We start from the raw sequence: 26,433 nt of genomic DNA on the forward strand, positions 1-26,433 counted from the left end.
TATTTGCTTTATATTCATAGCCATTGGCAAAGAAAATAAGGGACTCAGACATTCAAAGATATAACTGGTACGGTAAAGAAAATTGGCTTTATTTGCAAGTTATATTGTTTTGTATCTGATAAATCCAGAAAATGACATCTCAGTGTTGTGCAATATTTAGAGACAGTTTCAAGTATTTTAGGGATACAAAATTAATGAAGTTAAAACAAAAGCTATTGCCATAAATTATGCACCCACACACAAATTAGTTCAGCAATACTCTAATTTATGGTTAAATAAGGCAAAGCATTTAGCAGTATTCTGTTATGGCAGCTAAAGATATGTAGGAAGAGATCAAACAAAAGATAACACAAAGACCAAGAAACTGGAAGCGCTTGTTTATGGATATGGATAGTTTAATTTTATATACAGGTCAGGCACATTTGTATCAACCAGAGAAGTTGTAGACAGCTGAAAATTATCTGGGAGGTGAAGAGGGCAAGAGATAAGTGGGATAAGATGATCTTTCCCATAGCAGATGGTGGTTAAAGGTTACCTGATCTGAAGGGATATTTTAGGGAAACACAATTAAAGTTTATATATATATAATGTATGTATGTATATATATGTGTGTGTGTGTGTGTGTGTGTGTGTGTGTGTAACACAAGCAGAAGGTTAGAATTCAAATAGGAAAGGGATGATGAAGCAGGGAGAAATTCTGGAAATGAGAGAGTGGGATTTTGGATGCAGATCTTTAAGGAGAAGAAAAGACATGGACAATATTATATTTATAAAGTAGAAGAAAGCATTCCTTGAACCAAGCCAACATAAGAATGGAGAAAGAAGATTTTTTTTTGCCAAAACATAAGAATGGAGAAAAAAGATTTTGCCGAAATGGATAACTAAGTAGGTGTACAGTGAACAGGCAGTCTCAGTTTGGGTTTGTCAAAGGAATGTGATGCTTACTCAACATGGTGGACTTTTTTTGAAAAGGTCACCAAAGCAATGGATGAAGGAAAAAAGGTAACGGCAAAGTAACCAAGATATTGGGAGCAAATAACTAAGAGGGTAATACAATAAGATGAAGCCAATAAGACACCTGGATTACAGTCTAGAGACTGACCTTCAATACCAAGGAGTGATATCAGAGTATAGGCAAAGAGAAAGATTTAGAGAAATTCTAAGTGAAAGACCTGCTCAGGTACAGTTTTTATGCGGATCTCTAACAGAAGCTGCTGTTAAAAAAGGCTAATTAGTAAGAAATATAAATATTGCACAACGGCTATAATAATCAATGAGAGGAAGTTAGAAAAGATTGGGAAACAATGGACAAGCAATTTGAAATGGAATAGGTATGACTCCCAAGTATGCAACGTCCAGAAGGTTTATCTTTGCCTGGAAATATTTGGATAGGTATTTTTATACTCCAAGTAGACTTCAAATAATTTTTCTTCAGGTAGATGGTAAATGTTGGAAGTATGATGAGAAAGAAAGAGGTAACTGGGAACATATATTTTGGGATTATGATGAAGTGACAGATGTTAACAAATCCCTGCAGAGTACTCTGTCAGAAATACTGGGTCAGCAAATGAGTTTAACTAAGGAAATGATTCTTTTGAGCTGGGTACAGAATCTGGACTTGCCTAGACACATTGAGGCTTGGCTGCCAAAAAGATCAGTTACTAGAAAATGGAAATCAAAGTCTAAACCCACTGTATTTAAGTAATGAATATTATACTAGACATAAAATAACTGGAAGTGAAATCTTTAGAAAAGGTAAGGAGCAAAGTACATTGAAATAAATGGAACTTCTGTGAACACTACAAACAAAATAATGTTCAGGAGGAAGAGTTTTAAGGAAAGGCAAGAACTGAGCAATTTATGCAATGGACTCACAGTTATAAAAAAATAACGTGTTGTATGTAATTGTAAACACGTTAATATATTTTATTTTATATTATGTTTGTCTATCTCTTAAGTGATAATTTATTAAAGGTATTAAAAAAAGAAAATGAATGACTTGTTGAGACATCTACTGTTAAAAATGAAAGCACCTGCTGATAAAGCCACTCATCAAGGAACAGGCATTTTTATTTTACAAAGCAGCAGTCCATTTCAAATTGTTAATCTGTTTTATTTATGTTACCAAAAAGCTGAACCACCTCTGGATGGTAAGCCACAACTTAACTCACATTCCCTACTGGCAACTGACAAGTTAAAGGGCTCTGTGAAGCTCTTCTCTATAAAATAAGGATCACTCAAGTCACCGCCACAATGGGATAATGTTTACAACTAAGGTCAAGAGTACACCGGAATGAAAAAGTCCGTGGAAGACTGAAAGCCCTCGATGGCCAAGGCAGGAGAAGGTACAAAAAAGATTTAAGGCAACAGGTAGCAAAATTCCGTGATACCTGAGAAGGTACAAAAAAGACTTAAGGCAATAGGTCACAAAATTCCGTGATACTTATATTCATATTTATTTTACTTATCCTTTGTTGGCCCATTAGGCTAATGGCTTCTTTTCAGGGGATACAAGAAGTGGTATTTATGCTGCTAAGGGAAATTTGGCTATGGCATCGGGGAACTTCCCCCACTCTTTTCAATAGCTGCTGTGGATTTTTTTACATCCACCTGAGCTACCACCAACTCAGGCAGATGGTACTTCGGTTTAATGACATGTGTACCATCTCTTCTAACTGGATCAGATCTCCTAGCCCTCTAATGCAAAGAGAAGAAATTAGATAAAACATACTTTTTTTTCTTCCAAAGACAGTAGCCCATGATTGTCATTTGCAAATTTCTCCAGTCATATACTGCAAAGGGAGCAATATGGCTACTAAAACTATCCCTGGCTGAAAAAGAAGACCTAATATTCCCATCAAGTCCTTTACAATAACAGCTACTACCTGTCCCCACTGAACCTAAACCATACACAAAAATACCACATGTGAAGGGTAGCAAGAGTTTGAACAAACAGGGTACAGTGTGAAAGATGCAGGGCTTCACTGAAAATGAGAGTTTGAAGCATCCATAACTGGACATCCAGTCCACAGCAATCTAACAGTAACAAACATCCCAATAACTTGCAAATGCCTAAAATGTAAGTTCACAGCAGAAATCAGGTTGTCAAGTATAAAACACACAGTGGTGTTTCTTGGAATGTTCAATGACATGACTAATCACTGAACTATTTCAATGCTCAGCACTGTTGATGTTTATTGATGCATTATCCAGGGGATGCATCCTTTGACACTAGAGATCAGTGTTTCAGTTTCTTCTGTAGCTTCCTTACTTCCTTTTCTGCCTTGAGAAATTTAATTTTTTTCAGCAGGTTGCCAGTATGTTCACGACCATTCTCCAAGTCCTTCAAGAGCAAGTCTAGATGTCCGAATAGTGCCTTCTGTTCTAAGAGTCCAGCATTCTTTTCTACAGCATTAAAAATTAGCTTCCAGTGCTGCGAAACATCTGTTCCCTCTGTCAGAGACACTAGCACGTTCAAGCCTTCTCTCTGTTTGCTGACTGCATGCAGTGATTTTTTCCCATCAGCACTGATGTCATTTACATACAAGCTAGAAAAATACACAGAATAAAATTCATTAGACACACACCAACTAAAATTAAGTTTTACTAGTCTGTTTACCTGATTCCACAATACATGCTATGTGTTAAGATGGTTACCACCAGTTTTTAACTCTATAACGTTTTCTGCATTTTGAGAAGAATGGGTATAAAAAAGCAGATCCACTGTTCAATGGTGATGATAATATTATTACTCTTTGAAATAAATATTAGTACAGATTCATAAGAATTGTTTATAAGAACTGATGGCAAAACTCTCGGTTCTGAAAACAGAGCATAAATAAAAAATTCAGTACAGATGATGACCTTGTTTTCTCTTTCCTATTACACAGATGACTAAAAAGTCATATGGCGCAAAGTTCACATTTATAATGTTTATGACCCATGTTCAAATGGTGTAGTCAAGTTCTGCTTTTCTGGGGGAGTGTGGGTTGTTTTCCTACTTTGCTTTGACCTCATGGGAAATAATGACCACAGCTCAGGCAGATATGTTTAAAGTGGATAGTATGTGCACCTCAATGGTGTGCATAAAATTCACATTAATAGCAATGCACGTCATGTGCAGGGGGTTTCACACAGGACCAGTGAGAGAAAAAGTCCCTTACCATCAGTAGGGTGTGGCACTGGACACTACTACTTATCCTCCATAAAGACTGAAAGGGGGCATCAGGACAAAACACGTGGACTGTAGAGGGGAACCAAAAATAAATTATGAAAAATTCAATTTCTTCTTCAATACCAGCATCTTTGTGAAAAAAGTTAACAGACTATAGCTGAACTGCCCAAAATACATTCAATTCTTCAATGCTGCTACCTTCTGATCAGTACTCTCTTTTATTCTGTGTGTGTGTGTGTGTGTGTGTGTGTGTGTGTGTGTGTGTGTGTGTGTGTGTGTGTGTGTGTGTTTAATAACAATACATGCAAGAGAGTTATGTTAATGCAATTGAACAAATATTCAGCAATGAATCAGAATATACAGAGGTTAGAAAATGTGATGCGTTGAAAAGTCACAGGAATGTATATGACAATGTATACGAGTTATTAATGAATGCTGATATTAAACTGGAATTGTTAATTTTTTTTGCATATTGATGAACCAAAAACAGGTGAACTGTTTGGTATCCCTAAATTACATAAAAACTTTCAGAACCCCCCCCCCCCATTAGACCAGTAGTTTCTGTGCCTAGATGTAGTACAGAGAATATTTTTCTGTTTCTTGATAATGTTTTCAAGCAATTGGTTAAGAAACTGGAATTGCATATTAGTGACTCATGGGATTTCCTTAATCAAAATAGAGAATTTGATGTGAGGACAGAAATTTCTGACAAAGAATTCTGTTGAGCACCTGTTTCCACCAGTGCACTTTTGCTGTTTGGTTGTTTCTCTCTGGCTCCTGGTTGTTTTGTTTGTCAAAAATTAGACCACTTTAATGGCAAACAGTGCAATTATTTACTGGAATTACTACTAAAACAGGTTTAAAGACGTTAGCTAAAGCAGATAACGATTGTTAAAATGAACTTAAAAACAGATCTAGAAATTAATCATATTCACTGATCTTTGTTGCTGTGTGTACTGGACCTATCGCAAATCAGCTGCAGTTCAAAGGAACAAAGAAATAATAGTTTAGGATGAAGACACTTAACACTATAACTGACTGACCTGGAACTGCCGTAAAACAAGCACAAGTTCTGAACTAGCACGCCACTCACCATGTAAGAAAAAAAATCTATGGAATAATACCAACAATTGGACCATTTAAATGCCAACATACCAAATCTGTAAATAATTCACACAAAACGTACTAAATAAAAACTGTACAGAGTGAGCCTCTGCATTACTAATAAACTAAAATTATGTACTCACTATAACAGCAAATCTGGTATAGCATGTCCCATCTACAGAAACAGCAGGACCAATGCCAACAGGCATTATAATCAACCAGTATGTAAAACACTAAGCATAACAGAAAATAATGATGTCTATATCACAAGGGACACCCATTACCAACAGTTCAAAAGACAGAGGCTAGAAAAACAGATATAGTGGTCCATGAAAAGAAGACAAAAGTAGCATAGATCATCGAAATCTCCACACCCAGTGACTACAGTGTGTTGCATACAGAGACACACAATCATAAAATATCAGATCTGCAGGCGGAAACGAAAGCAATGTGGAAGAAAGATACCCTGACACTTCCAACAGTAGCAGGAGCAACGGATCTTATAAAAAAGAATCTACATTTGTATTTAGATATGTTGCATCTACATTTGTATTTAGATATGTTGCAATCCATGTAACCCCATATGAATTGCAGGAGGAGTCATTACTGGGCATATTGTGAGTGCTGCGAAGGGCACTTCTGGCTCCTCTAAACCTATAATGCAAAGTGGTACCAAGCCTCTCCAGATCTGACATGAGCCATATGAAATGCCAATCCAAGTATGACTATGACTCTAAAACTACTACACTGGGGAAGAAAGAAGGGTACATTAGTGAAGATGGATCTGCTCTACAAAATCAAATGCTATTGGAAATGCATATCTTTTATAGTTGGAAAGAGGAAACCCATCGTTGGTAACAGCAGGATACAGTCCCAAGCCAATCCTTCCTGGGAAGGGTACATTACTGAAGATGTAGCTGCTCTGCAAAATCAAATGCTATGGGAAAAGCATATCTTTTGCATTTGTAAAGAGGAAGCCCATCTTTGGTAACAGCAGGATACAGTCCCAAGTCAATCCCTCCTGGGTATCTTCCCTTTATGGGGAACATACCCTTTATAACTGTGGTGCCAGTAGAATATCTGGAACCCCAGTAGAGTGCCTTATGAATGCACTGTGCTCACTATTCCCTCAGTACATAAATGAAAGCACTGAGGGAAGACTGAGTGGCTGCTGCACAAATATCATCCAGGGCAACATTTTGGGGGAAAAGACTAGAAAGTGCTCTAACACAGTAAGCCTTTGAAACCAGGAAGACATTTATTAATTACCAGAATAAAATGCAATTAATAACTGATATAGCTAAAGAAACTTTCTGACCCATTTGTTTTCTGGTGAAGGTAGTAAATAACTGTACATCTTTAAAAAAAACATTTGTTCCCACACTGGAGAATCTCAGCTGACAGTGCATGTCCATTTAATGGATAAGACACTCAACATACTGAAGTATCATGGAAAAAACACGGGTAGAGGAACATGTTGGCTGAGGCTGAATCCTGGCAACTTTGGGCATGAAAGAGGGATTAGTGCAAGGCACTGCTCTGTCTGTATGGAATAATAAATGTGGTGGTTCTAATGACAAAGGACAACAGTTCAGTAATTCTCTAGGAGTAGTGACAGCTACCAGAAAATTGTTTTCCAGGAAAGGTATTTTAAATCTGCAAAAGGAGCACATTCCAAAGTTAAGTAATATCAGTGTTTTCAATACAAAAGTCCTAAGGTGGTATTACATCTCTCAGGGGTTGTCGCAAGAGGAATCTGTCATTGAAGAATGCTTTTCAGATTACATTCATATGTTTTGTACATGCTGGGCTTCTGTGATAAGGATATAACACTCATCACTTTGATGTCACCACTGAAAGTGGAAAAGCCATCTGGTTATCTGCAGGGAATAAACTCAGTTTGGATAACTTTGCCTGACAGGTGATTTGGAAATGCCTTTGGCGGATGCAATGGTAATGTGTCCTCATTATGCTGCGCTAATTATTTGCTCCATGTGAGCTTAAAGAAAAATAAATAATAATCAAAACACTATATTTCAAAAGAATGCTCTGTTATGGATGCACTCCTCTCCCTGTCAAGCAAAGTCAACAGCCCTTTAACACAAAAAGCAGGTCTCCACTCGCTTGGCAGCCACTTTCTGTATACACCTCTGATTCCTGGTTGTGATGAAATTGAAAGAATGGCTAGAGTTTCAGCATGTTGGTCCGAGACATACGCATCTGCCCCCTTGGTAACCCATATCACTGTTTTAACAGTGATCATGTCATAACCTTTTACTTTCACGTGAAGCATGCCTTTTCCCAAAGATAGTTACTTGCTTTATACAGTTCTGATGACAAATGATCAAAACCAAAGAAATACTTGCCACAGTCAAGTATACAATTTGCTGATGTACCACACACATGCACTGCTCCTACTTGGCAAGCCATATCAACAACATTTTAAAAGTGACCAAGTAAATGCAGCTTTACTTTAACACAATCTGTCTCCTCACATTCCAACCTAAGAATCACCACATTCTGTCTGCACCGCAGATATTCTGAATATGTAATACATAAATCGTAAACATATTTTGAATTTACAGCATACAATCTAAAATGAAAGTTATGTACTTACCATAATACTAGATCTGTGTTGTCTGCTTCTGTCCATCCTCAACAGGTGGGTCTATGGATCCAACCTCGGATCTGACTTCGGTAAATCTAGACTTTGGATTCAAAGCTCAAGCCCCTACCCTTAATTTCCTACTGCCACTAATGTTACCACAGTTCAAGTATGAGAATGAAACTATATCGGATAAAGAACCTTGAGAAGAATGCAGTACAAGGAGCCAAAGACCACAGTCCACAAACACAATACTTAGTTCATATTCTGCTCTGGAGCTCAAAGTACAACATAATTCAACTCAAAAGACAGGGTGTCAAGTTGTACCAGAACAATAAGTAAGAACTCCAAAACTAATGGAAGGGGAAAGGAGGGTGGGAAGTTGAGGAAGGACGGAATCAGACTACACAGATTTATCATTATGGTAACTACATAACATTTGTAATCAATGTTGTCTCTTCCATCCTTTCCTCAATGGATGGATCAGAGTCTTCAGCTAATAAAACTCCTGGATGGCCTCGTAGAAGGATATCCTGGAGAAAATACTGACTGAAAAGAATCCTGCAGCTGTTCAGCAAAAACAGTTCAAGCTCAAGCTTTGGTGCAAGACTAGGCTTCCATAAATCTAGAGGAAAAATAAGTCAAATGTGCCCAGAGCTGATTAAAATAAACAAAACACCAAAGGAGTATATCAACTCAATAACAAAAAGCTGGAAAAAAATGGAAGCTGCTTTAAACAGATATTCAGACGAGCTGATAAAACTGCAAAAATCAGAGGTTAAAAAATGAAGAAAAGGCTGGCGGAGTACGACACTACTCAAAAAGACATGTTTCAAAAAATGGTACATTTAGATCAAAGAGGACGCAGGGAAAATCTGAAAATTCCTGCTGTACTAAGGAAACAAAGTAACAGATTGCACCAATTTTATGAAAGCATAAATAAGCAACTGGACTGGTATTTCACAGAAGGAACTGTAAAAAGTACGCATTGTGTGATGCTCTAAATCTGGCCATGAGAAAAAAAGCCAACACCTGTATTAGTAAAGATGCAAACCTATCAGCAGAAAGAGTTGATCTTGACATAAATGTGGCAAAAGGGCAAAGTACTAAAAGTTGGAGACAGAAGAGTGTTTGTGGAAGATGATTACTCACCGTACACAAGACAGACGAGAAACTAATTTATTCCAGTAATGAGGGAATGTTGAGAGGCAGGTGTGTGTGTTCAAGCTGCTATATCCAGCTGTCTTTGGAATACTGTTTTCCTGGAGGATCAAAGTAATTTGCAAGTGCTTGTCCAACAACAAAAAACAAAGAGCTATCAAGCAGAAGTGAACTCCGATTCTCATTCTTCTGATAATAAAGCACATGGAGAGATTTTGCTAGTGAAACTTTTTCCACTGTCCCAAAGGAAAAAGCCTGAGAAACAGAGGAAGGTGCAGGAGTTGTCCAGAAGAATCAGTTGTACAGTGGAACAGGACCGGAACCTGGAGCTGGGAGACAGAGTTGAACAGGAAGACAAGAAATCAGCAATCACATTTGTGAAATACAGTTGTATAAAAATAAGTGGAAAGAGTGGACTTTTGTTGACTCAAACTGAGGAACTTAATATTTACCTCATTTCATGTCATTAACATTTGAAAGGACTCTGAGGGGAGGGAAAGAAGAAAAAATGGAAACTAAGTAAAACGATTTCTTGACAGTATTTTTATTCACAATATAAACTGAATATTTTATAGTAGAGTTTTTTTTTACTTGTTCTTGTTTGTGATAAAGTTATTAAAGGAAACAAATGGCTTTTTTCCTTTCTTCTCTTCTATTTCCTTCTTCTCTTTTGGTATTATGAAATGTAGGTACTACAGTGGAAAAAGAGAAGAAAAGCTAGACAAAAGCATGTTTAAGTTAACAGGCTACAATCTTGGATTGTTTGTGGGGTTGGACTGTAAAAGTGCACAGAACATAATGTACGTAGAGCTGATAAGTTTTCTCAACTTTTGCGCTGATGAATGTTGGGATTAAGATCTTTGGCTTAATCCAATAACAAAAGTGGAAACAAGTAAATATGAGAACACTGAATACAATAAAAGTTTTCCTTTAGCAATAAATGTTTCAACTCCTCTTTCAGGCTGTAACAGAGGACTACATTTTTCTTTTTTCTCTTACTTTTCCATACAGAGAAGCAGATAATAGAGCAATAAAAGACAGAACACTGGTTTCTTCACGGCTAAAATATAAAATGTTAATGATTTCTGAAAGTATGCAAGTAGTTTTCACAACTGGGAAGGGGGAATAAAGATAAAAAACAGAACAGACACCACTTAGTGTAAGTAGTATTACCTTGGAATATGAATGGTCTGACAGACAAAAATCAAAGCACACAATTATATTAATAAATGCACAGAGCAAATTGCAAATTTTTAGCAGTTGGCAGACTTTAAAAATTTCCTGTAGACTACTAGGTCAGAAATACTGGGCTAGCAAACTGGTATAACTAGGGAAATTATTTTTTGAGCTGTGATACAGAATCGGAATTGCCTTGACATAGCAAGGCCTTGTTGAGTTTAGTTCTGGTGACTGCCAAAAAACAGTTGCTAGAAAACATAAATCAAAGTCTAAACCAAGCATACAAGTAGTGAATATAGTTAACAGGGATATCTTTAAAAAAGGGTAGCAGCAAACTACATAGAAAAAAAAATGAGAACTGTAGGAACAATACATGCAGATAATGTTTTGCAGGAGGAATGAGGTTTATGAGAAGGCAAGAACTGAACAATTTATGTAATGTTGGACTGACAATGACTGTATAGAAGATTTATAAATGATGTACAACGTTTGCAACTGAAAATATGTGAATATGGTTTGTTTTCATTTACATTAAAAAGAAGTTATGTACTTACCATAACATTCCATGTGTGTTGTCCATCTCGACCTTTATTTTCACAGATGGGGTCGGATCTGTCTCGGCCTTTCCAAAAGCTTGAGGTCTTCAGCAAAGCTTGTGGGCATCTTTTCCTACCTATAATGCAGTTCCCTAACTTCCTTAGATCTTGTTTGCCCACCATGAAATCATACAATTGAGCTAAACTTCTTTTACATGGATCAATACCTACAGTCTATACATATATAACTGGGCCATATGCATTTCTGAGGCTATGGAGGTCTGTCAACCCAATAAATAGAAGTTATGTTCTTACCATAACGTTCCATGTTAGTTGTCTTCTTCTCGTCTTCTTCTTGCTGGATGGGTTCGGAGCCGACCTCGGCTCCGACTCGGCCACTGTAAAAGCTCGAGAGTTGGTTCCACCGGCTCGAGGCTCCCCTTATATCCCACAATGCTAGGCGAGAGTTACCTCAGATCTCGTTTGTAAGCTAACCCCAGCTTATAATAGTAACAGAATAACTCTAAACAGAGTCCACCTCTAACAACAGGAAGAAAGAAGGGTGACCTACATCCTGAACCAGGAAATATGCATAACAGCATATGCCTAAGAAAGAGGTGGTAGAAAGAGAGGTCACAATCACAACTCCTCTAGGTCTGTCCAGGCCAGGGGGAAGGAGGGTGGGACAAGAAGAAGGCGAAGAAGACAACTAACATGGAACGCGTTATGGTAAGAACATAACTTCTATATGTTAAGTTGTCTATCTCGCCTTCATCTTGCTGGATGGGACCGCGTCCCTAGCACCTTGTCCCGGGTGGCCTAACGGAACAGACTCCTGAGAACAGTGGAACCAAAGTTAGCTCTATGCCTAGAAGCTAAGTCCAACTTATAATGAGAAATGAAAGTGTGAGGAGTAGCCCAAGTAGCCGCTGCACAAATGGTGTCAATAGGCAGTCTGTCTTGGAAGGCTAAAGAAGTAGCCAAAGCTCTGGTGGAATGGGCCTTCGGTTTATTAGGCAGTTTTTGGTGTCTAATTTCATATACAAGGGAAATCAAAGATGTTAGCCATCTGGATAATGATACCTTTGAAACTGAAAGTCCCTTTCTGCTTTCCGCATAGGAGACAAACAGCTGATCAGATTTTCTGAATTGTTTTGTTCTATCCAAGTAGTACCTCAATTGACGATGAACATCCAGGCAGTGTAATTTTTGTTCAGACCTATTGGAATATTCTGGAAAAAAGACAGGGAGGTCAATGCTTTGATTTAGATTTGACGTCGAGACCACCTTAGGCAAAAAGGACGGGTTAGTTCGTAAGGATACTCTGTCCTTATGAAACAATAGATAAGGAGGTCGACAGCTGAGTGCTTGGAGCTCTGAAACTCTTCTAGCTGAAGTAATAGCTACCAGAAAAAGAGTCTTCCATGATAGCAATTTTAAAGAACATGAGACTGCAGGTTCGAAAGGGGGAAGAATCAAAGAAGCAAGAACTAAATTTAGGTCCCAAGGAGAAGGAGGATTTCTTATAGGAGGTCTGAGAAGAAAAACTCCTTTCAAAAAGGCTTTGCAAAGCTTGTGGGACATTAAGGCAGATTCAGAAATACCCACATGAAAGTTAGAAATAGCTGCCAATTGAACTTTAAGAGTAGAGGGAGATGAACCTGCATGGAAGAGTTCAGCTAGAAAATCAAGGACTAATTGGATGGAAGCAGTGAAAGGATCTATGTCCTTTCCTTGAGCCCAATATGTGAAGCGTTTCCACTTACTCAAATAAATCTTCCGAGTGGAAGATTTATGGGAAGCTATCAAAATATCTCGAACAGAGTGAGATAATTGAGGAAGCCTGGCTAAGGTTGGAACTGGAGGAACCAAGCAGTGAGGTTCAGAGAGGGGAGGGAGCGATGAAACTGACCCGACTGATGGATCAAAAGATCTGGAACTAGGTCCAGATTCCATGGTCGCTCCAAAAGAAATCGATATAGAAAGGGGAACCACACCTGTCGAGGCCAGTAAGGAGCAATGAGGATCAATGAGGCCTTCTGAGCGATAGCTTTCTGTATCACTTGAGAGATTAGTGGGAAGGGAGGAAATGCATACAGAAGTCCCCGGGCCAAACTTGGACTAGAGCGTCTCTGCTGGGTTGGCCTGGTAAAGGGAATAGAGTGAAATATTCTCTGCACTTGCTGTTTTGGGGAGTAGCAAAAAGATCGCAGCAAGGCTGACCCCACTTGAGGAAAATTTCTCTCACAACAGAGTCTTTCAGAGACCACTCGTGAGGCATGAGGATAGCTCTGCTCAACTTGTCCGCAATTTGATTGGACTTCCGGGATGTGTGTTGCTATCAGAAACCGCTGAGAAGAAATCGCCCATTGCCACAGTCTGAGTGCTTCTCGACACAGGGGTATGACCTGGTTCCGCCTTGTTTGTTGATGTACCACACTACAGACATATTGTCTGTCTGGATTGCAATCGTTCCCAAGGGAAGAGAGTCTTGAAGGGCTTGCAACGCTAAAAGCACTGTTCTCATCTCCAGAACATTTATGTGCAAGTGGCATTCGTTTGGTTGCCATGTGCCCTGGACCGTCCTGCCCTGATAATGCCCCCACCCGATCAGGGAGGCATCCGTTGTCAGAGTAGCATCCGGAGAGGGTGGAACAAAGGGTCTTCCCAACAAGAGCTGAGGGGAAGACATCCACCACATGAGATGATTTTTGCACGCTTGCGTGATCATAATGGTGTGAGACATTGGAAGTTCCTGGTATGACCATTGAGTAAAGAGCATCCATTGAAGGATCCGCATGTGGAATCTGGCTAATGGAAGCAGAGGTATGGCCCCCGCCATAATTCCCAACACTTTCAGAACTAACCTGGCTTTGATTCTGTTGTTGTTGAAAAGGAGTGAGACCAGTTTGTGAATGTCTGTTATTCTCTGATGTGTTAGTCTCAGACATGTCTACTGTGTCTAGATTTAAGCCTATGAAAGTAATAGCGACAAGGCGACAAAACAGACTTTTCGCAATTTATTGAAATGCCTAACTTTTGACAAATGCGAAAAGTGTAATCCCTGGCCATCAGAAGGAGATGCTTGGTGGGAGCTGTGAGGAGCCAGTCGTCCAAATATGGAAACACCTGGAATCCTTGTCGTCTCAGGTGAGAAGCTACCACTGCCATGCATTTGGTAAACACCCGGGGGGCAGTGGTGAGACCAAAGGGCAGGGCCCTGAACTGAAAATGACTGGTTCCCAGCCTGAAGCGGAGGAATCTTCTGGAGCGTCTGTTCATTTTATGTGATAGTACGCATCCTGAAGGTCTATAGAGCACATCCAGTTTCCTTTGCCCAAAAGGGGAAGAATGGATTGCAGCGTGACCATCCGAAATCTTGTTTTCTTGACTGATCTGTTCAAGATACTGAGATCCAAAATTGGTCTCCAGTCCCCTGTTTTCTTTGGAACTAAAAAGAACCTTGAGTAGATTCCGGATCCTTGCTGGTCTGCTGGAACTGGCTGAATTGCTCTTTTTGCAAGCAGTTTTGAAATTTCCAAAACCGCTAGATCCCTTTGAGCGGGTGGAACATCTGGAAGGGATTTTTTTGATTGCTTTGGAATGCGAAGAAAGGGGATAGAATAGCCTTCGGAAATGACGGACTGTACCCATTTGTCTTGAGTCAGGGATAGCCAGGCTTCTGGGTACAGTGACAATCTTCCCCCGACTGCCTCCGAAGGTGGGCAGTCAGGCAACACCTCAGGGATGCTGAAAGGGCTTGTCAGAGAAGGCTTCCCGATTGCCCTGGTTCTGCGGACCCCCCCTGCCCCTAGGGCGACGTCTACCATTGTTATTCCGCCTCTGCCTCTGGCGGGAAAGCGACTCTGTCGTCAGGCGAAGTCCCTTGAGATTGTTTACGGAACCACATGCTTCCACCTTTTGGGCCTTGGGGGTAAGGCCTAGGAGGAGTAGAAACACGGACTCCGACGGCAGAAAGGGTCTTGCCATCAGTTTCGCACCTAGTCAAGGTTTCTTTCACTTGAGGACCAAAGAGGGATGATCCATCAAACGGGAGTTAGTGAAAGACGCCTTGAAGGGGTCCAAAATTGCATAGCCGCATCCAGGCATGCCTACGTAAGGCCACACCTGTCCCTGCGGCTCTACTCGCTCCATCAGCCGTAAGAAAGAAGACGCATGGAGGAGTTGGTTATGGAGTTAAGGGTAGCCAGCTGCGTGTTCATCTTATCTTGAAAACCCGCAGCTGTAGGGTCCTTTAACATTTCACTCGCTTCCTTGATCAAGTCCCTTTGAAGACGAGTAAAATGGCATAGGTAGTTCAGCTTAACGCATGGTAAATGTCGCTGACGAGAACATCCGCTTCCCATACCTGTCCATGGACCTAGATTCCTTGTTAGGTGGATGGACAGGTACTGAAGGATCAGCTAGCTCCTTCTTAGTGGCAGCAGCTACCACCATAGCATCCACAGAAACTCCTTTTGTTAAGAACTGTTTGTCTGCTGGTGCCGTTATGAACTTGGAGGGTCTCCTGGGAGTGGGGTCCACTGAATCAGGAGCCGTCCATGCCTTCTTAGCAACCACCTGCATGAGGGGGTCAAAGGGGGGGGACACCCAGGAGGTGGAAGGGCGAGAGCCAAACGCCTCAAGATACACAGATTCATCCTCCGAAGGGTTGAGGGCTGGCCAATTTCCCCTCTGCTTCAGGATCTCTAGAATGTCTGCAAATGAGACATCTTCAGAAGGGGAACGGGGGGAACCCTCAGAATCATCTAAATCTGTGTCCGACGTGATGGACTCAGGTGAGTCAATGTGTTTCCTCTTACACTTCCTCTTCCGAGGGGGCTCTTCTGCCAAATCAGGAGAGGCCTCGGAAGACAATGAAATCCCCACATGGGGTTCCTGAGGAGCTGGCTCTCTGCGGTCCGGGATGAGGGAGTGAGTCGACTTGACCTGAGGCACCGTAGAGGGAGGGGCGGACGGAGCCGACAGTGGAGTAGAGCCAGGCTCCAACACGCTCCGCATGACCTCGAATGCACCCCTGTCAGGCAAAGCCAGAGGTCCCCGCTCCGAGAAGCTAAGAACCTCCCTCGGCACCGACAGTGATGGCTCCGAGGCCGATGTCGGAGCCGAACTTACCAGCGCCGAAGCACCGAGAGGGAGAGGGGGTCGGACAAGGGTCCGATGCCACTCACCCCTCGAACCGACGAGGAAGTCCGCGCCGAGATTCTTCCAATGAAGAAATCGGAGCAGACGACGGAGCCGAAGACAATTGTATCGGCTCCGGCGCTATCACAGTCTCGGTTCCGACGCGACCCGGCTCCGAGCTCAAGAGAGTCGAAGGAGGAATATATTGATGGACCGGGCAGGCATCGACTGATGAGTCGGGCTCTGAAGCATCTGGGCCAGTGCCTCGGACTTAAGAAGTCGACTCACTACCCTCTGAAGGTCATGATCCGACAGCCTCGATGACCTAGAGGAGTGAGATCTTTGGCTCCGTTCAGACAGCAGGGGAGATCCTGGAGCCGAATGAACGGAGCCAAGGGATGGTGACCTGGACCTCTTCCTAGTTGTCGGCTCCGAAGGTCTGGTCGGAGCCGACACGGAATTTCTAATACCTCGGCTCCAGCCGAGCCGAGGAACCACAGAAACTGTGGACTGAGACTCATCGGCTCCAGCCGGAGCCGATGTAGGCAGAGGTTTAGAAACCTTAGGTCTCGGCTCAGTTGTCGGAGCCGAAGACCTAGATGCCTTAGAGGGCTTCCCTGTAGATACAGAAAGGGAATCCTCTGGCTTGAGTAAGCCCCTTAAAATTAACTTATTTTTTCTTTCCTGCAGGACCCTGGGGCTGAAGCCATGGCACACAGCACAGGAGTCCTGCAGGTGCAAAGGTCCCAGACAGTAGACACAAGAAGTGTGAGCGTCTGTCAGAGACATTTTCTGACAGCACGCATCACACTTCTTGAATCCGGAGACCTTTGCTTCTTTAGACATATCTAAAGGTGTAATCACACACACAGTCACAAACACACTAATTACACCCTGTCTAGTTTAAATTATAATAAACCACTTACTAGGTTTTTTAAATAAGAAAATAACAGGAATTTTTTAGAAAGGGGATAAGAATTTCTCTAAACTAAGGGAAATAAGTAAAAATATTAAAATTAAAGGGGTTTTAATAGACTAACTTCACAAGAAAAGTCACTTACCAAGAACCGGTAGAAACCAACACCTCGATAGCTGTAGCGGCAAACGAGATCTGAGGTAACTCTCGCCTAGCATTGTGGGATATAAGGGGAGCCTCGAGCCGGTGGAACCAACTCTCGAGCTTTTACAGTGGCCGAATCGGAGCCGAGGTCGGCTCCGAACCCATCCAGCAAGATGAAGGCGAGATAGACAACTTAACATCTACTCATTCTCCCAGGAGTATAGGCAGGGAGTATGGATGGTGGGTTGTGAGAATAAAGGTCGAGAAGGACAACACACATGGAATGTTACGGTAAGTACATAACTTCTTTATGTGTTGTTGTCAATCTCGCCTTTATATTCTCACTGATGGGACTGCATCTCAAGAAACCTGATTTTTGGGTGGCTCATGGAACAATATTCCTCAGAATCAGAGAACCAAAAGAGGCTCTACTCCTGGAGGCCAAATCCAGTTTGTAATGCGTAATGAAGGCATGATATTTCGCCCATGTAACTGCAAAACAGATATTATCCAAGGGTATCCTTGCTTGGAAAGCTGCAGATGTAGCCATCTACCTGGTGGAATGAGCTTTAACAGGGAAAGGAAGAGTTCTGTTCTTAGAGCGGTAGATGTAGGATATATAAAAAGAAAGCCATCTAGTAACTTTTGAAACTGGTTGACCTTTTTTAATCTCAGAGTAGGAAATAAACAGCTGATCTGATTTCCTAAATTCTGTGCAAGTAAAAATGTAATTGTCTATGTACGTCCAGAAGATGCAGACAGTATTCACCTTTGTTTTGGTAATATGAGAAGAAAACTGGCAGCTCAATAGATTGGTTTAGGTTACTTTCTGACACAACCTTTGGAAGGAAGGAAGGATTAGTGCGTAAAGAAACTCTGTCAGGTATGGGGGCTTGATAAACAAGGCTTGCAACTCTGAAACTCTTCTAGCTGAAGTAATAGCCACTAAAAAAATGTTTTCCAAGATAGAAATTTTAAATCACATGTGGCCAAAGGTACAAAGGGAGGACAAATAATGTTTGTCAACATGAAATTTAGATCCCAGGGAGGAGATGGATTTTTGTATGGTGGTCTTATCATTGTTGTTCTTTTCAAAAAGGCTACAGTCTGTGCGACATAATCGTGAAACCATTTTCTTCCACATGAAAATATGAAATGGCTGGCAGTTGACCTCTAATAGCAGAAGCAGCAGCTCCCTCATGAAAAAGTTTCACTAGAAATTTCAGAATAGATTGTATGGGTGCAGAAAAGGGGTCTATCTGATTATCACTCGCCCATATTACAGACCTATCCCATTTACTGTTGTACAATCTTCATGCAGAATTTTTATTGGATGACAACAAAATATGTTTGATTGGGGAGGAAAAGAAAGGAAACCTGGGAATCAGAGCAGCCAAGCTGTTAATTTAAGGCTGTGTAGGCTGAGATGTACCTTTCCTGACAGGTGAGTCAAAAGGTCTGGGGCAGGGTCCACATCCCATGGTTTATCCACAAGATGAGGCTGAAGGAAAGGAAACTAGATTTGACGAGGCCGACAGGGGGCAGTCAGGATTATCATGGTCTCCAACAGACTTGCTTTCTGTAAAAACTGGGGAATCAGGGGAATTGGAGGTAAAGCATAGAGGAGTCCCAGAGGCCAATCATGAACAAGTGCATCCCTTGGTGACTCCTCCAGAGGAGGGCTCAAAGCAAAGTAGTTGCTGCATTTGGCACTGGCGGGTAATGCAAAGAGATCGCAGCAAGGCTGGCCCCATTTCTGGAAAATCTCAAACAACTTTCTGATTGAGGGACCACTCGTGCGGCTATAATATGACTCTGCTCAAATTGTCTGCAATCACGTTGGATTTCCCCAGGATGTGTGCTGCAGTCAGAAAATGGTTGGAGGCCATTGCCCACTGCCAAACCATAGAGCTTTACAGCAAAGGAGTAAGATTTGGTTCCTCCTTGTTTGTTTATGTATCAGACTACGGACATGTTGCCTGACTGAACTGCTATCATTCCTACAGAGAGAGTGTCCTGAAATGCTTGCAATGCCAAGAGCACCGTTCTCATCTCTAGGACGTTTATGTGCAAGTGAGCTTCATGTTCCTGCCAGATGCCATGGACTGTCTTCCCTAGATAATGCCCCCCCCCCCAATCTGTGAAGCGTCTGTGGTCACCGTGGCTTGGGGTTGAGGGGGCATGAAGGGACAGCTATGAGATACTAAAGGAGAGTGACTCCACCACTGGAGATCTTTGCAGGAGTTTGTTATGATGATCTTGTGTGACACTGGTAGTTCTAGGATTGACAATTGTGTGGAAAGTAACCAGTGAAGTATCCTCATATGCAGGCAAGCTAGTGGAATAAGTACTACAGACACTGCCATCTTCCTCAGAAGCTGAAGAACTAGTTTTGTAGATGCTTGTGTCTTCCTGATTAACAGTTTCACATGAAGGCAGAGATCATGAGAAAGTCTTGCTATCAATGTAGCTATATAGATCTCTACTCCTATAAATATTAGGTTTTGACATGGCTCTAGAGCAGAATTGTCGTAATTTATGGTAATGGCTAGGGAGGAACAAAGCTGAAGTGTACAGTCCCTGGATTGTAGCAGAAGATGCCTGGTCAGGCCAGTTATGAGCCAGTCGTCCAGATATAGAAACACCCGGAATCCTCTGCATCTCAGGTGAGCCACCACTACTGCCATGCATTTGGTGAACACCCTGGGGGCTGTAATGAGACCAAAGGGCAGAGCTCGAAATTGGAAGTGACTGGGTCCTAGCTAGAAATGCAAGAAACATCTGGATTGCCTTTCCATTCAAATGTGATAGTATGCATCCTGAAGGTCTACACAGCATATCCAATTGTCTTTTTCCAGGAACGGCAGCATTGACTGCAGTGTCACCATCTGGAACTTGGTCTTTTTCACAGATTTGTTCAGTTTGCTGAGATCCAAGATGGGGTATCCCAAGTCATCCGAGAAATGAACTCAATAAGCTCATCAGAAGGAGGGGTCACTCAAGAGGTTGAAGGGGGAGATCTGAAGTCCTTCAGGTATACAAACTCCTTGGCCAAGGGGGAGGAGGACTGCAAGTCACCTGTTTTAAAATCTCCAGGATGTCTCCAAAGGAGGCGTCCTCAGGAGGTAAACGTGGGGACCCTTCTACTTCATCGAGGTTGGTATCGAACGTGATGGACTCCTCTGGGGAGTCGAGATGCTTCCTCTTACATGTTCTCTTTCAAGGGACTTCCTCAGTGGGGCATTCTGGGGAAGTTTTTTCAAGAGAGGGGAGTCTCCTGAGGGACATCTTGAGGCCAGGGATCTCTGTGGTCCTGTGGATGGGTGAGAGTAGGCAAAGACACCTGCACCAGTGAGGGAGGAAGATCCAAAGTTTGTGTCTTAGACTGGGGGCAGTCATCATCCTCCTCATGACATCGAAGGCAGGCTGCCCCTGCTCTGAAGAACTCCCTGGACCCAATAAACAGGTTGTTGGAACAGGTGAAATCTCCAAAGCAGGAGACAGCAGCTCCGAAGCTGAAGAAGGAGCCAAACCTATCCACACAGAGTCCCTGAGAGACCAGATCGGATCTGAGGAGATCTGAGCCGGCTGCAAGGACTCGACCAGAGAGTGTTGGCTCCCAGAGGTTCACTGCTCCAACTGGGTGGAAACGCTCGTGGCAGATATCTGATCTGAGGCATTGATGGGTCCTGGACCCGATATCAACACAAGCTGGATGTCACAATCTTCTGGCTCCAAAACTGCAAGATGGATCAGAGGAGGATTAGGCGCTGATGGGGTAGACTATGTCAGATCCGATTCCTTTGGGCTTAGATTCAAAAGTAACTCTGCCAAAGCAGGTATCTTTAGTAGCCTATGCACTCCCATCTTCTTCAGAGAGACTCCTGGTTGACCAGGTAGAAAGTGCAGGAGACCTGGATCTAGTCAGGAATGGAGAATGTAGGCAAGAAAATATCGGCTCCGATATCAAAATTCTGAAGGCAAGGAGGATTTTGAAGCCAAAGGCTCAGTATTAACTGACTTCGGAGCAGGTAGTACTTTTTGCTACAAAGAGGTCTTGAAGCCTAAAGGCTTCTACCTGCTCCGAAGGTTCAGTTGGAGCAGACAATTTTGGCTATTTTGGTTTCAGCTCCGAAGAAGATTTCAGAGCCGGAGATGGATGTTTCCCCACTTTTTTGGACATCTCTGATTTTGAAGAAGCAGCAGGGGAAATTGCCTAAGAAAAAGGGGTTTTCAATAACCCTTTCAACATCAATTTGCTTTTACACTCAATCAGCGCTCTCTGATTAAAGGCGCAGCAAACAGCACACACAAAGCGTGCGAGTCACTAAGGGACATCTTCTTGCCACATTGTTCGAATTTTTTTTTTAAGTCAAGAGGCTTTCCTTCTTTTTGAGACATGCTAATAAGAGCAATTACAAAACTATATAGAGAAATACAGACAGAGGATAGTTTTTTTTAAGTAAGAAGTAGAGGGGACATCATATAACTGAAATGGACGTGAGTTAGACATCCTCTAAAATGGGTGCTAACTAGGAACGAGGAGGAAGAAAACAACTACCTAAATACTAAGAATAACTTTAACTACAACAGTAGAGATTAAAGGGAAAGGGAAAAGGAAAAGCACCCTCTAACTTAAGTGGGCGAGAGTTAGACATCCTCTAACTTAAATGGACACTACCTAAAATCCAAAAACGGAAACTGACAGGAAAAAAAAAAATACTCTAAGGAAAGGGTGACAGACAGGAAATCTTACAGAGAAAAAACAAAAGTTTAACTGTAAGACAAAGATATTAATAACAACACATTTAGCTCAGAGCTTGCTAGAAGATCGTTCCCGCAGAGAGGCAAACAAGATCTGAGGAAGTTACAGAACTGCATTATGGGTAAGGAAGGATGCCCATGAGTTTTGCTGAAGACCTTGAGCTTTTGGAAAGGCTGAGATGGATCCAACCCATAGGATCCAACCCCATCAGTGAGAATAAAGACAAGACTGACAACACATTGCAGTATTATCTATGTCACAAGTGATAATTCAATAAAGGTTTGTTTTTTTTTAAACAACAAATGCAGAGTGGAAATAGCAAAGCTACACGAGGCACATCTGTAAAGAAATAATCATGTGAATTTAATAAAGAATGGATTTCAGGATGGATATTCTGCAGAATATCAGGGACAAAGGAACAGAGGAGTAATTGTATTAATTATTAATTGCTAGAGGAGATCCTGTAGAGACAGAAGAGGGAAAATGATATTAATGGCAGATCTGTAGTAGTAAGGTTCTATGGCATAGGATGAGGATTATGCTGGCATGTATTTATATTCCACCTAAAACTGCTATTTTAGAGCTTATAAAAATGGGAGAAATAATCAGTTTTCAGCAGGGAATATTGCTTACAGGTGGGGACTGGAATTTGATCTGCAATAATTAGGATGTATCGGGGAAGGATATAAGGGAAAATATAACACAAAATAGTAGTTTTCTTAAGAAATATATGAAAATATTTGCTATGAAAGACATGGATTTAGTAGCAGGAACTAGAGAGAGAATTTAACATATTACTCCCAAGGGACAATAACTGGGGTAAACTTGACAGAAATTATATCTCACAGGGATATGTGCATTTAATTGAGAACTTTGATGTGCATTCAATAACTACTTCAGATCATGCACCAATAATTACCAAGATAAAAATGTAGGGTAATAAACTAAAAATGAGATACTTGCACTTTCCCACCTAACTGTTAAAAAGAAGAGAAATTTAAGGAATGGGTAGTGGAAATTACCCAAGAGTTACCAAGGAAGACAGAAAGTACTCCAGAAGTTAGAGCAAGTGAATGAGATAAATTGAAAGTAGAGTCTGAAAATAGGGTGGAAATAAAAGAAAAAGATCTAGTTAAGAAGTAATAAGAATTATTTAGAGGGGCTGACAAAGGTTAAAGTATTACAAGAGGCACAATTACAGAGTGCTAAAGTGAAGGGAGTACATGGATAATATCCATGAGCTTACAAAAAATGCTGTTAAGCAACTGTTTTTGATAACTCCAGTGCATAAAACCTTTTGAAACAATAACTTAAGCAACAAAAAGTAGAAAGGTTCATTGACAAACAAAGGGGAGCCTATATAAATAAAAAATAACCAGAGATCCTCTACAGGTACTTGTGAGATTTTCTAACTTTTATGAAAATTTATAGAAGGGAAATCAAGAAAAAGCACGTGTAATTATTTATGGAAAAATTAAATATACCAACGTTAAAGGTAGATGCAGCTCAACAACTAACAGTTAAAATAGGAGGAAATGAGAAAAATGTTGATGTATAGCCAATCAGCAGGAAGTCTCCAGTAACAGATGGTATTCCGGTGGAAGTCTGGAAACTAGAAGGGGAGAAAGAGGTAAGGCTCTGGAAGGTTTTGTTTAACAGTATTTTAAAAGGAGGGGAGGCACCAATATCCTGGAAAAATCTGTGATAGCCGTAATATCTAAAAGTGGTAGAGACCCATCTTCAAGAGAAATCTTCATGAGTGGATGGGAAATAGAAAATTCACCCCGGCGATCACTCCAGTGGCTCTACTTGATAGAGGAACTAATGTCGGGCGGCACAATGCCAGGGCACTTCTATGGGCTATGCCTGTAAAGGCTCCAGGGCCATTAGCCTAGTACAAACCTATGAACCTATGATCCAGGTTCATATTGGCCCATTTCAATTTTAAACCATGATCATAAAGTGTTTATATGCCTATAGCAACTAAAAAATTGGCAAAGATGTTAACTTGATGGATATGGATCAACCTGATTTTGTGGAAGGGAGGCAAACATTTAACAACATTAGTAGAAATATATTGATTCACAGGGAAGCAGAATGTAAGAAAATACCATTGTTATTGTGGGTCTTGATGCAGAGAAAGCAGCATTCAAATGAGTAAGCTGGAATTTTAAGAATGAGGCAATGGAATAATTTCTATTTTTTGATACAATAACAAGGTTAATTATAATTAGAAGGATATATGAGGGATCAGAGATAAAAATCAAAATGGGGGGGGTTTACTCTCTGACAAGCTGTATCTTGAATAGAGGAACCAGGTTGGGGTGTCTTCTTTCCCCTTTATTTGTGTTACATTTAGAACCATTGGCAAAGAAAATAAACGACTCAGAAATTCAAGGATATAACTGGTATAGTGTTCAAGAAAAATTGGCTTCATTTGCAGACGATATTATTTTGTACCTGATGGAACCCCCCAAAAAAAAGGACACTGCAGAGTTGTGGAATATTCTGAGACAATTCTGTGCTTTGTCAAGATGAAAAAAAGCTTCAGCTATAAACTATACACCTACAGATGAAATGGTCCAGCAATACCCACATTTAAGGGGACATGATAAAATGAAGCACTCAGGAGTATGGATTAAAAAGGATGTTGTTATGGCAGCTAATGATACGTGGCAAGACACTAAATGGACAATACAAAAACTGAGAAACTGGAAGCTCTTGCCAGTGGATATGGACAGCACGATACACACAGTAAAAATGTTTTTAGTCTTTTTAGTGTTATACTCTGGTCAGGCATATTTTTATCAATGAGATAAGAAGTTGTGAATAGTAATAAAGAATTGATGGCTTTTATTTGGGAGGAGAAGAGGACAACATTCAAGTGGAATAAGTTGATCCTCCCAACAGAGTAAAGAGGTTTAGGATTACTTGATTTGAAGTGATATTATACGGCCACAAAGTTAAAGCTCTTATGCTTAACACAAGCAGAAAGCTACAGTTCAAAGGGGAAAGGGATGAGGGTAAAGCAGGGGGTAATTCAAGAAATAAGGATGACTGCTATTAGGGGTGCAGAGAATAGATAAGGGGGGCTAGAATTTACTGGAGGAAGATGGCAAAACAACCAAGGTAGTGTGAACAAATAATTAGAGAAGGAAAGGTAATTGAATGGAAAGAGCCAAGAAGACATTTGGAATGCAGTCTAGTGACTGCCTTCCTCATCACAGAATGATGTTGGAGTATAGTTAAAGAGAAAGGTACAGGGGAAATCCTAAATGAAAGACTTGCACTGGTTTAGTTTTTAGTTGATTCGAGAATAGGGGCTGCTGTTAAAAAAAGGGATAATTAGTAGGCCATATTAAATTTTGCACAATAATTATAGGAATAAATCCAGAGCGGTCAGAAAAGATTGGAAAGTAAAATGATATAATTAATTCACAAAAAAAACCCCAACATTATTAAGTATGCCAAACATGTGATAAAATCTAGAAGATTTAGTATTTTTAACTGGAAGTGTTTTCAAAGATGCACTTATACCACAAGCAGACTCCAAAGAAATTTTCCTTAGGTAGATGACAAATGTTGGAGGTGCGATGGGGAAGAAAAAGGTAACAGAACATATGTTTTCCGAGTGCAATGAGTTGGCAGACTTTAAAAATTTCTTACAGAGTACTCCGTCAGGAATACTGGGTGAGAAAATGAGTGCCAAGTAAGAAAATAATTTTATTCAGCTGGGGTAGAGATTCTGAATTGCCTAGACACAGTAAGGCCTTGTTAAGTGTAATTTTGGTGGCTGCCAAAAAAAGCATTTACTAGACAATGGAGATCAAATTCTAAACCAACTATACTTGAAGTAGTGAATTCTAACAGACATAAAAGAACAGGAAGTGGGATCTTTAGGAAAGGGTAGGAGTAAATTACTGAGAAAAAATGGATGTACAATATTTGTAAATATGAACTTGTTAATATCGTTTGATTACTTAGGTTTGCCTGTGTCACAAGTGATAATTCAATAAAGGTGTTTAAAAATGATGGGTTTGTTTACAAAGACACCCTATCCTTATGAAAAATAAGGTAATGAAGTTTGCAAGAAAGGGCCTGTAGTTCGATCCTCTCCTAGCTGAAGTGACCGCCACCAAAAATAATGTTTTTAAGCAAGAAACAAGAGATCCACCTTGGCTGCAAGCTAAAATGGGGGTCTCATTAGAGTCCATAACATAAAAGTAATGTCGCACAGAAGAATAGGATCCTCCAGGGGAGATCTGAGAAGGAATGTTCCCCTTATGGCCTTGGAGAATCTTAAGAGAGGTGAAACAGGACTGATCTTCTCCAATGTGAAGACATGGAACAGCTGCTAACTGGACTTTGATAGTGAAATAGCTGGCGGCATTATTTTATTTTATTTTAATTTACATTTGTTAACCGGGAAATTTCGACTGGACCAGGTCCATTTTCAGCGGAGGCCCGGGGAGAAAAGCTCCAACATCAAGTTATACAAATACAGTACATCCAGCATAATACACAAAACAGGTTACATCATGTATGCTGAGCATAGTAATATAACAAGAATTAATAAAAACACTCCAGGTAAAAGATATAGAACATGGGTAAAAAGACAATGTCAGTCATACTTTGGTAAGAAAAGAAAATATATCAAGTAAGATTCTACAGTTAAAAGTACCCTTTCAGATGACCAAGCCTACA

At 40.8% G+C, this 26,433-nt stretch overlaps 1 protein-coding gene across 4 annotated transcripts in view; it reads right to left on the bottom strand.

Annotated features, from left to right (window-relative positions):
• Window positions 1-2,440: 2,440 nt before the first annotated feature.
• Window positions 2,441-26,433, bottom strand: part of NLRX1 (NLR family member X1) — a 498,840-nt gene continuing 474,847 nt past the window's right edge. For all 4 annotated transcript variants that reach the window (XM_044080859.1, XM_044080860.1, XM_044080861.1 and 1 more), the window contains one exon: window positions 2,441-3,548. In XM_044080859.1, the coding sequence (XP_043936794.1) occupies window positions 3,239-3,548 (310 nt within the window). In that variant the 3' untranslated portion in view covers window positions 2,441-3,238. The remainder of the gene's footprint in view (window positions 3,549-26,433) is intronic.

The sequence above is a fragment of the Protopterus annectens genome, chromosome 8.part0 (genome assembly GCF_019279795.1).
Source record: "Protopterus annectens isolate FY-2018-M chromosome 8.part0, PAN1.0, whole genome shotgun sequence".
In the NCBI taxonomy this organism is placed as follows: Eukaryota; Metazoa; Chordata; order Ceratodontiformes; family Protopteridae; genus Protopterus; species Protopterus annectens.